Source organism: Drosophila subpulchrella, chromosome 3L (assembly GCF_014743375.2).
Source record: "Drosophila subpulchrella strain 33 F10 #4 breed RU33 chromosome 3L, RU_Dsub_v1.1 Primary Assembly, whole genome shotgun sequence".
Taxonomy (NCBI): domain Eukaryota; kingdom Metazoa; phylum Arthropoda; class Insecta; order Diptera; family Drosophilidae; genus Drosophila; species Drosophila subpulchrella.
In genome coordinates, this window is record NC_050612.1 from 22452800 (window position 1) to 22464807 (window position 12008).

At 41.8% G+C, this 12008-nt stretch overlaps 1 protein-coding gene across 1 annotated transcript; it reads right to left on the reverse strand.

The window, feature by feature from the left end:
- Positions 1-4251: 4251 nt before the first annotated feature.
- Positions 4252-9095, reverse strand: LOC119553131 (POU domain protein CF1A). Its single transcript, XM_037863324.1, is given in 1 exon segment — positions 4252-9095. A coding segment is annotated over 1 exon segment (2184 nt). The 5' UTR covers positions 8402-9095; the 3' UTR covers positions 4252-6217.
- Positions 9096-12008: the final 2913 nt, after the last annotated feature.

Here is a 12008-nt window from a genome sequence, read left to right on the forward strand (position 1 = left end):
TAGCAAAATCACATATACACCTCAAACACACATATGTACACTTGATTTTAGATACTTTAATTTTTCACTTAGCACTGTAGGTGCTAACAAACGAGGAAAATGATTCTTTTATTTGCTGTTTTTATATTTTGAAATATACACCTAAGCCTGCTTTGTAAATCGATAAAGGAGTCATTCCTTTAGAAGTGTATACATTGAAAAAATACCATTGTTTGGTGAATACCTAAAACAGTTGCCCCTTCATTACTGTAAGTAACAATAATAAAGGTACTAAGAGATTGCCTAATAAATATCCCCAGACTTTTTCTAAACATTTCAAACTTCCCCTTGATGTTCCCTAAAGCTCGCATACATATATCACAATGATCTCCCATATATAGCATGCCCGCATTATTTGTCTAGGTGTCTGCTGATCTGTAAGTGCCTCCACTGTCGAAGGTGTCGGATGGCAGCCCCCGCACCACCGAACCACCTTCAGCACCACCGGCACCACCACCTCCACCTGCCCCATCTCAATTTGTGACTTGTTTCGCTTGCACTTTACACAGCTTAATTCGCTGGTGGGAGTATCTCTCTTTCTAAATATATATCTTTTTTTGTGGGTAGTTAAAAAGAATTTCCAACGCTTTTGACTGCATTCGACTTACGTTTTCGAGGGCTCTGTTAAGAGGCAATAAATTTTGTAATTAGCGCCACGATGTACAATAGCAAACGCACTGATTTACCTAGCTTTATATACGTACTTCCCATCTGGAAAGTGTTGTTCATCTGTCTTTTCTTTTGTTTTCTTTGCAGAACTGTCGCACACGAACGCACACGGCCAGAATTGAAAAAAATAAAGAGGAGCGCGGAAAAAGAAAATGAAAATTCCCAAAGGAAGCATAGATAATGAGCACAGAGTCCCCGACACTCCGAATGGCAGTGAAAAAGTCGCCCAGCCGAAGCCAAAAGCCAAGTCACACAGGCGAAATGTGCGGCCCAATCACAGGTCCGGATTATGGGAGTTTCCCGGGGCTAAGAAAAAATCTGTTTAAATTATTTAAATATACAAACTTTGAAATCAAAGTATTATAGATTATTATAAAATGTGGAAAGAACTTATGCTCTCAAAGAATTATAGGAAATACTTTTGCAATTCAAGAATTCGTAAGTTAGGGCCTAAGACATATCATTCTGAAAATAATCTTTTTAAGGTTTATAAAATGGTACTACAATTGTATTTATCCTATCCGATTATTATATACATTTTTTTTGTTTATCATAGTCTATTATGATACTACTGTATATAATTTAGCTTAGAAGTGTCCATAGGTCAGCGGAGAAATTAAAATTTAAATTTTAGAATACCCATTTATTATTTGTAATCTTATCAATAAACTTAGTATTGACCCTGTTTTGAAAGAGGTATAGATTTTTTTTAAATGAGAGTTTAAAAATTAAGGATGGAAGCTTTAAAAAATAAAGATATTATATAAACATTGTCCCAAATGGTTTTAGTGAGATATTTTTCTTTAAAATGTTTTTTATATAGTAGGTCTAACCACATTTATTAATCATTTAACTTCATATTTAAACCTTGGATAGTCCGCTCCTGTAAGATGGTCAGTCGGCCAGTTCGTCAGCCCTCTTTCGGTGACGTTGACTAGTGTCAGCCATTTTGCCGGGGCTATAGCTGGAGTGCCAGTGCTGCCACAATGGCAATATGCCCGGCCATTGTGGCCCGACGCTCCGTTACCAACTTCTGCTGCCGGCTTGCCAGCCTCTGAGTCTCTCAGCTGCCGCTGTAGCTTTTGTTTTAGCCATTGTTAGTGGATCGCTGGTGCTGGTGGCTCTGCCTCTGCTTCTGCTTCTGCTGCCTTTGCAACATTTGAATGATTCTCGTTGGTCGTGTCAGTCCCACGGGTAATTATTGACACGGTTGTATGCACGCAGCCCAAAAAGCACACACAGTGAAATGTACAAAAGCAGGCGGCGTGTTGCTTTGCCACGCGAAATAATAAAAAACCAACTCCACTCGAAATAATAATGAAAATGTCGGTGTTTGCCTCGAGGAGGGGTTTCTGTTTCTGTTTCACTATATAGATATATGGCATAGTCGGGGGTATATTATATGTGTTTGGGGGAGGGTGTGCTGGCTTGTAGGGGGTGTTGCCGCTGTCGCACTTGGCACGCACGGGAACATTAAACCAATGAAAACTACAATTTGCCCTCGTATATTAGTGGTTTCTTTTATCATCAAATAATGTGGAATGTGTATAAACTGTAGAGTGACTCTATAAAAAGGTAGTATAACTTTCATTAGGCAGAGGAACAAATAAAGCTATGAAACTAAAACAAACATATTAAAATAAACCATTAAAGTTCATTAATCAGTAGTTCCTCCCATCAAAATCCCTAGAAAGTCTTCTTACTATAAAGAAGGGAATAAAATAAAAAGAGAGTAAAAATATTAGAAAGTATATTTTTAACTTTGAATTAAAAGCGTAACATTAAAATCTAGTTCTTTGATATAAAAAAAATCTTATCAACCTTTCACCTTAGCATTAAAAAACACTTCATATAAAAGTCAAGCAAATCCATTAACTGTGAGTAATCAGTCAGGAATTTCCCCCAATTTCTTTTGGGCAATCCTCCGAAAATCCCATAAATTCTTAAAGCGTATTTCAACTAGCACATGACCATTAAAAAACCTTTCCTTTCCGTTTTCCATATAAAAGTTTATATAGCCCGAGGGGCAGGTTTCGTCTACCCGAGTGGGTGTGCGTTTTTGTGTGTGTGCTTCAACTACCCCAAAAATGGCAGGTGGCAATAGATAAACGTATAAATAGGCTTGTGGGCAGCCATGTTGTTTCCCCATTAAATTTCATTTCATTTCGCCGTCAACTTATTTTTTTTGTTGTTAGAAAATAATTAAGAGAGCATAGAGAATAATTATATGGCTGGATATATAATACTGTCTATATATTGTTCAAGTGCATGGAGCGCATCGCGTGGGTGGATTTTGTGTTTGGTGTAGAAAATATAATTTTCATTTTTATTTTCCATTTTCTGTACGCTTTATTGAAACATTATAAACCACGCGCCAAAAGTTCAATTCCAGCGAAAATAACAACAGACGTTTTTGTTTTGTTTAAGCATTAATGCCGTCGCATAAATAAAAATCATTGCACTTGCGCTTCTGTATTATATGTGTACATTATTGTTATTATTTGTTGTTTGTTATTGTTTTCGCGGCTGTTGTTTATATATTTAAGCCTAAAACTGGCTTTCAATTATGCCAATTTATTTCGCACACAAAAGCGGGTGAGGGCTCGGGATATATTTACAGGCTGATGCAATTTTTATGCAGAATTACTAACCAATATCATTTCGGTACGAAATTGTTAATCAACATCCAATGAAATATGCATTTAAATTATGAATTAAATGTTAAAAGCGTGCGGTACATTAGATGGCAATGAGGTGGCAGGGGGCAATGTGCAGAATGGAATGAGTCGAATTTAATGATGTTTTATGAATTTGTTTTAGATTTTCGGGGCTCGTGGAAAAAGTTGGGGGGGTAAAGTTAAAGCTATCGTAGGATGCAGTACACAAAAAATGTTGGAAAAATTAGAATTTAGAAATGAATATGAGAACTTCAATTTAAAAAATCCAATCTTAAACTGGGTTGCAGAAAATTAAAAGTCGAATTCCTGAAAAGCTTTCCTCGTTTCCTCGAATTAAATAAATCGCTGCTGACCGCGTAAATCTGGTAAATTGTCACTTTAATCGCCCGCCGATTGACGTCCGATTTTTTTTTTTTTGACGGTTGTGCATTGACCAGGGACAAACAGAGATCCATCAAGTGCTTCCAGCAGCACTTAAGGCCTTATAAAAGGGTAATTTCCCGAAATGCCACGCTTTTTAATGGCAACTTTCATTAACGAGCCCAACAACTCGATCTCCGAGGGGTGTTGTTAGTTAATTGCCAATTGCCCGCTCTCTGACGTAGCCAATCGCATTATAATATGCCCACTTAATTGTTTAATGGCTTTCCGAACACTTTAAGCAAACAAACGAAATTAATAATACGCGCAATTATCGCGATTCCATCGATATTAACGCCCTATCGTAACCAGCATCTGCAAAAGGTGGCCGTAAAATTCCTGTAAAACTGTCAAAACCAACGACTCATAAACTGCCGAACCAAAAACAGACGAAAAATAAACGCAAACAAATTGAGCCGCTAATTAAATAATAATAAAAGGACGGTTTTTTTTTCGAATAATATTCTTTTTTATTTGTTTTTTAAGAGTTTTTTTTTCGCTTTTTAATTTTTTCTTCTTGGTTTTCCTCTGTGTGGATGTGTGTGTGGGTGGAAATGCACCGCTTTGTTGACTTTGCTGTTGCATATATATGTACGGCTATATAATTTATTATACAGTTGAGGGCATGGCTTAATCTTAAATATTCGGCTTCACTTCTCTCGCTCTTATAGCATAGTTTTCAACATACCAAAACAAAGTACACTAAACAAAAATTTCGTTTAATTCTATATTATAAAGATACACCCAAAAGATAAAGTTTGATTTACGTTTTGTTTTTTGTTTGTCGTAAATAAGAAAATAGAAAAGTAGGTACACTAAAATGTAAACGTATATCAAAAAACACAAAGAGGAATTTTTTACACAATTTTCGTTTATTCTTGTTGTTGAAATAATTTCAAGTTTGTTGTTTAGCATTTAGTCTGCCTTTTGTTTTTAATGTACATCAATTAATATATTACAATTTAGCATTTGTTGTATTTGATTATTATTGGTTTGTTTAAATTTTAAGATTTAGCTATATTCTTGTTTGTTTTCCATTCGATTTCCTTGCTTATATAGAAAGTACAGTACTAAGTAACTAAACTTCACGTGCCTATTCGTTAAAAATTACCGCCTAGAAATTACAATTTATATTTTGTAAATGTTGTTTATGTTTTTTTTTCGGTTGTGGTTGTATTTTTCTGATTTTTTCTTAAAGGGTTTATTAAAAAATCTACAATTGCATTTAAAGCTAAAAAATATGACTTAACTGTAAGTTTTTATTTACAGATGTTTTGGAGTGTTTCTCATATTTTACTTAATCCTCTTTTCATCTCGTATTCTTGTTTACTTCGCCGCGCGTTAAATTCTACGTTTTTCGATTTTCGTTTTTCCATCTTGTTTTACGTTTTGTTTGTTTATAAATTTTTTAGAGTACAATCTACTGGCTATATATATATAATATATATAAACACGGCTTGCTTAAGAACCTAAACCCTAGCTAGAACCGACCGAGTTGTCTTACTGCTGCCATTTTCATTGAGCCTTTTTTTTTAACTTGATCTAGACGGCGACAAAGTGTTGAACGAAAAAATATTTTGTGGACTTTTGGGCATGGAAACATTTACCTTGCTTATGGAGAGCAGCTGAGGAATCTGTATTCTTTGCTTGTCTTTTTTGGTTTCTTTAACACTTGGGTCGCACTTTTAACTAGTTTTCTTCTCATTCATTTAGTTTAATTTTTAGCATTTAGTTTTTTTAGGTTAAAACAACATCACTTGGTTTCACGTTTGATTTGAATTGCGTGTTTCTTTCGCTTTATACAAAGGAAATTTTTCGTTTACATTTAATTTAGTTAATTTGATTTAATTTAAGCAAGTTTTTCAAACTTTAAAAACAAACTAAACTGGTGGATGGCAGCCTCCCCATCTCCATCTTCATCTACTCCACTCCCTGCTCCTATTTTAAGCTGAAGTTTAACACAGATTAATGCACTGGTAAAAAAGATCGATCTCTCAACCTCATCAACGGACCTCATCTTATATCTATTTCTATAGATCTGCATACAGTCGAACTTGTCTAACGGAAACTGGGAAAATGGTTCGTAATATTACATATGGAATATTTGATATAACATTTTGAGAAATTTATATTAAAGAACTTTGGAAAGAACTCTCATTAGAGAAAATTTAGAAATGGAGCTATTAGAAAAATTCCGAAAATGATCTTTAGACTTACGAACCATGGAAAAATTCTCTCAGTTAGCTAAAGTTTAGGTAGCTACTTCGGGGCGCATATAACTCGAACCGACTGAGTTCGCGTTAGAGAAGTTCGACTGTAAGGTTCTAGGGCTGCTCCCGCTTGAACTGCGGCCACCCGCTCGACGCCGAGTCCTAGGAGGACTCATAGCCGAACCAGGCGGCCGACGAATGCTATTCCCCGCCCGCTCCGCCCGCCCCACCAAAGCTGTTGAAATGCCGTACCGCTCCCGGTGCCGCCGCAGCGCCAAACTGCAGACTCAGCTCGAAGAGGCGGCGGGCGTGCAGCTGCTGCTGCTGCTGCTGGTGGTGATGGTGCTGCTGGTGATGGTGGTGCTGGTAGTGGTGGTGCTGGTGCAGCGGATTTAGATTCAAATGACCGCCGAGCACCGAGGAGGCCGAACCCGCCGGCGAGGCGGAACTGGGCGGCTGGAGCGGCAGGCCACTGTTGCTACCGGCGCCCGGTGACAATTGCGAGTTGCTGCTGGCACCGCCGACGGGTTGCTGCTGCGAGTGCTGCGACAATTGATCGCTTGTGTGGAACAGGTGCGGATGGTGGGCGGGATTCAGGTGCGGATGCTGGTGCGGATGCGGATGCGGGTGGTGCGGATGCTGGTAGCGCATGGGATCCATGTACATGGCGGCTGCTGCAGCGGCTGCAATGCTGGATGCCTGCTGTTGTTGCTGTTGTTGTTGCTGGTGGTGTTTAACTTGCTCCTCATTGTTATTGTTGTTGTTATTATTGTTATTATTGTTGGTGCTACTATTGTTGTTGTTGTTGTTGTTGTTAGCCTGATTGCCAGCGGAGGAGCTGCCCAGCGGACTTTGCGGCGACATCACCTGGCTGGTCATCGTTGCCGATGAGCCCGCACTGGAGGATGGTGTATTCGGTGTGTGTTGCTGCTGCTGCTGCTGATGTTGCTGCTGCTGTTGCTGTTGCTGCTGGTGTTGCTGCTGCTGCTGCTGCTGCTGTTGTTGCTGCTGCTGCTGCTGCTGCTGTTGCTGCTGGCTTAGACTATTGAGGGATGCAGGAGTGGACGCAGCTGCAGCTGAGTTCGACTCCTGGATTTCTGATTGCTAGTGGGCCGCCAACTGATGTGCCGCTACCGCCGAGGATTGCATATTCTGTGGACTCAGCATGGGCGGACTGTGGGAATGGGAGTGGGTGCCCATGGGACTGCCGTGCATGTCGTGGTGCGGATGATAGCCACCATGATGCATGTGACCCGGCGGCATGCCGTCCATCATATCACCGCCGAGCGTATTCGGCGGCGTCATGCGCTTCTCCTTCTGCCGCCGATTGCAGAACCACACGCGCACCACCTCCTTCTCCAGCTGCAAGGAGTCGGCCAGCGAGGTGATCTCCTGCGCGGAGGGCTTCGGCTGCTTGTGGAAGTGCTGCTCCAGGGCGCCCTTCACGCTCACCTCGATGCTGGTGCGTTTCTTGCGCTTCCGCCCCTGGGCGGCGATCTTGTCAATGGACGTGGGTGAGCCCGTCGTCGAGTCCGCCTCCTCCAGCCATTTCTGCAGCAGTGGCTTCAGTTTGCACATGTTCTTGAAGCTCAGCTGTAGGGCCTCAAAGCGGCATATGGTCGTCTGCGAGAAGACATTCCCGTAGAGGGTGCCCAGGGCCAGACCCACATCGGCCTGGGTGAAGCCCAGTTTGATGCGACGCTGCTTGAACTGCTTGGCAAAGGCCTCCAGATCATCCGACGTGGGGGTGTCCTCCTCGCCGCCGCTTATGGCATCCCTATCGCCGCCGCCCATGTGATGGTGTATGTGCAACTGTGGGGATTCCCCGCGCAACGCATGATGCAGTGGCGCCACACTCTGATGATGGGCCGCAGCGGCCGCATGTGCCGGATGATGGAGCATCCCGTTCATGGCATGATGGTACTGCAACGGCGAGCCGCCCGTGGGCGCATAGTGACCCGCGTGGGGGGCGTGCCAGGCGGCATGGGGCGAGGCCATGCCCTGCTGGATGCGCGTTTGCTGCGAGAGATGTGACATCTCCTGCTTGACAGTATCCGCGGCAACGGCAGCGGCGGCGGGATGATGGTGCGTATGATGGGTTTGCAGGGACCACGGATCCGGATGGAGGGCACTCCAAGAGCCCAGTCCCGAGCCGGGACCCAGGCCCAATCCTGTGCCATTGCCCTGGCCATTTGGCGACGGCGACGAGGGCAACTGATGATGGGCAGCTGCAGCGGCGGCGGCATGGTGATGATGATGGTGCTGCATGTACTTCATCTCACCGGCATCGGCCGCCGATCGCGGCGACGAGGTGTGATAGCCACCGCCTCCGAGGGCCATGTCCAGGTCACCGCTCGGCGGGGTCATGTACGAGGTCGCGGCCATCCCCACCGCTCTGGGGCTGTTCAGGCCCTCCACGCTGGCGGGGTAGGGCTCCAAGTTGGGGCTCAGTTTAACGACTTTGTACACCGATCGATCGAAAGGAAGACCAGGGTCCCTATGCTCATTCCACTCGAACCGTGAGGCAACCGTCTTGACGTCTTTTACGGGCAACGTGGCAGGCGCAAAAATACTCTATCTATATCTTTCGATTTTTTGGCGGGGGGCGTGGCCCTCGAGCGCGCTCAACAAGTTTTTTTTTTTGGTCAGCTCGATCCGAAAATCCGACGGCAATTTACTTGGTATTTCACGGTATTTACTTATTAGCTTGACTAGCGTTTGGCTAATTTTGTTTCATTTGGTTATTTGATTTTTCTTTAGAATTTTTTTTTTATTTAGCACTCTTGAACACTTGGCACTTTTTAATTTTTTTGTTGTGTGAGGGAAATTTCACCGTTCGAGGGAAATTTCGGTTTAGATCATGAATATTACTCAGTGGTCAAAACGCGAAACAGATTGTGATTTCGATTTCGAATGTGTGTGTTTACTGGGTAGATGGGTTGACCGGATACGATTCGATGCCGTTTGAGATTGAGATACAGATTGAGCTTCAGGCTTGAGCTTGAGATTGTGTGTTTTGAGATTTGAGAAGTCAAGACAGCCGAGAGCCCAGGGAAAATTCACGTGCAGACTCGTAGAGCTATCGAAGTGAACTAACGTCATGTCTCGCACGGCAGCTCTACGTTGAGCGCTCTCGACGCTCGGCGGTACGTCACACAGATACGAACACGCACACACACACGCCCGTGGGTAGCGCACACACACCCCGGCGAGCGGAACCAGTTTGGCCGCCTGGCCTTCCAGCCGCTCTATGGGTGCGAAGAGCACCGCCAGCGGTGCGCCGAGCGAGATGGCCTCTATCCCCGCGAAACAACTGGAAGGGAGACTTGCGCTCTATTGGGTTCGGTTTATTCCAGCGTTACGCCCCCAAAAAAGAAAAAAGAGTCGAAAAAAGAGACACACGTAGAGCCGGCTCTACGGAGTTTCTTCAGTCCAATGCATTCCCATGCAGAGTGACATTTTTAATTGCCCCCAGTGCGAGCGAGAGAGGGCGAGAGATGAGCGGCGGCGACGGCGCATCTCCCGATTTTCGTGGACTTCAACTATCGGGAAATAATACCTATTGATACCAGAACCCAGTACGGTCTCCCGGTTGGAGCTTTTCCCTCCAGGACTTCTCTCTCCTTTGGGGAGCTTTGTTTCAGTTCCTTGCAGCTCCTTGGCCAGACAACTTTTCCTTTCGTTTTTGTGAGTGTGTGTGAGTGTTTTCCGTGCGGGGGAGGGGGGAATCAGTAGAGGTTGCCATTGCGATTTTCAGAACGTATTAGTAACATATCGTTTTCGAGGAGTTAACCAAATAAATTGTACAAATATTTGACTTTTTATCACAGTGCTTTCAAGCTGACCAATTGGGAATCCAGCTTTTTAAACAAGACCCCCTAAAAGGTGTACATAAACGTAATGGCACAGATATGAGTTAACAATTTTCAAAATAACAATGAAATTAACTGGAACTTGTCATTATTTATTATAAAATAAATCTTGTTATGCTGCTCTGTGCTTCAATCAAAATAAATATACAATAACAAAAATATTTGCCATACTTTTATCACACATTTTAGATGACTCATTTTGAAATATTGTAAAACGAAAATATAAATTATAATTTTATTTTTCAAATTGTGTAACTTACAAACAAAATGTGCCTGGTAAATCGCGTGCTTAACATATAATAAATCGTAATCTATAATTTAAAATTTGCATCTTAAATTTCAAAGAAAAAAACAATATTGCCGTATAACACTTATCGTTTTATTTTTTGTTATGCATATCAGTTTTATTTGTCTTACTACCAAAAAATACCTTTCTTTTGCACTCTGGCATCTTTCTTTTTCCCTTTGTGAGAGTGACTGTGTTTTGACTAGTTTACAGTTAAATTATGTTCCCCTGACAATAGGTTTTGATTTACTTTATCTGTCAGTTTCATTGATTCTATGGGTAGTTTGCGAAATTGCCGCAAAACTCGCAACAAATTTGCATAGCTAAAGGAATTGCCATCTTTATAGTTATCGGTGTGCAGTTTTTTTTAGTTTTTTTGATTTAGTGAAGCGTTGGAGGACAATGGGAAGAATCGAACGGAAAACACCTTAAAAACTTTATATTCTCTGAAACAATAAATGAATGGAACTGGAAGCAATCAATGGATATTTAAGTATTATGTATATTGTAAGGGAAATTCCCGCACAATTCTATACAACTTCTATAATGATACTTTTAAGTTTGATGATAAAAACAACCGCTTTCTAAATAACCAGCGTATTAAATATATTCTAACAAGTTTCAAGGGTAATATTAATTTCACTTAATTAATTTAATTGTTCCAAAAGTACCACTACTTGTTTCATTATTTCCTGTCCTAAATTAATTCCCTGCTAAGCCTTTTTCCCACATAAAACTCACTCCCCCGCCAACCATTAAATTCATAACATAGTTCTAGACCTCTCTTGAGGCAGGTCAGGAGCTCAATCAAAAAATTATGCAAACTAAGGTCATCCAACCGAGCAGACGCAAGCCAGACAAGTTCAACCGTATTTGCATGAATTTGTTTACGTTTTTTTCCATAACCATATCCTTTGGCCACGCACTTGGGCATAATTAATAAGCCAACCGTTTCCATCCCAAAAAAAAAACCCAGTGACAAAATAAAGTCACAGTCACTCTCTTCCATTCATTGTTCATCCTTAGACAAAAATTTACATGATAATTAGGTGGCGGCGCTAAATAACAACAGTGAGTGAGTGAGTAAAAAAAATGCCGTATTTAAATTTCAAATGTCGAAGGAAAAAATCCTGTTTCTGCCGGCCATCCTCCCTCGGTTATTCTGTCTTTTTTTCCGTTTTCCATATGCTAAATGCGCACGCGCCGCGTTTTTGGTTTTTGTGGCCAGGAAAGGACTTGTTGCATAATTATGCGCCGCATGCGAGTAAATAAAAAAAAAAAGATGGTAAAAAATGAAAAGGAAAAAATCACTAAGCGCTGCGTTTATGAATGGAAGATCTCTCGTGGCGGCCGCGACCACGACGCCGTTGATTTGGATGATAATGAGCTCGATTAGCATTTTGGCTGCATTTTTATATGGCCATCTACCCGCCGCGACTCCGATTCGTCTCTATCTCACACCTCGTTTCGAGAGCCCGGTTTTTGGGCGCACTTGTTTATAATTATTAGCATAATTTTTCCTCCTTATTTTGCATTAATTTGCCGTCTGGCTAGCGAGAGTGAGCCAACGAGAGACCCCGAAAACCTCAACGTCTGCTTTGGTAATTAAAGTGCCATAATTTCCGAATCAAGACATATAAACTGGTCTGCTTTTGATCGCTTTGTTTATCGCGCAATACAATTAATGCACACACACTCGCTAAATATGCGAATATCTCTATATTTGTGGGGGGAATACAAGGCGGCGACTAATTTGTGGCAAATGCAAAGCATTTTTATTTGTTTAAGCTGTGTTTAATGCATTTAAACAGGAATTCAAGCACGAAAATCGTTA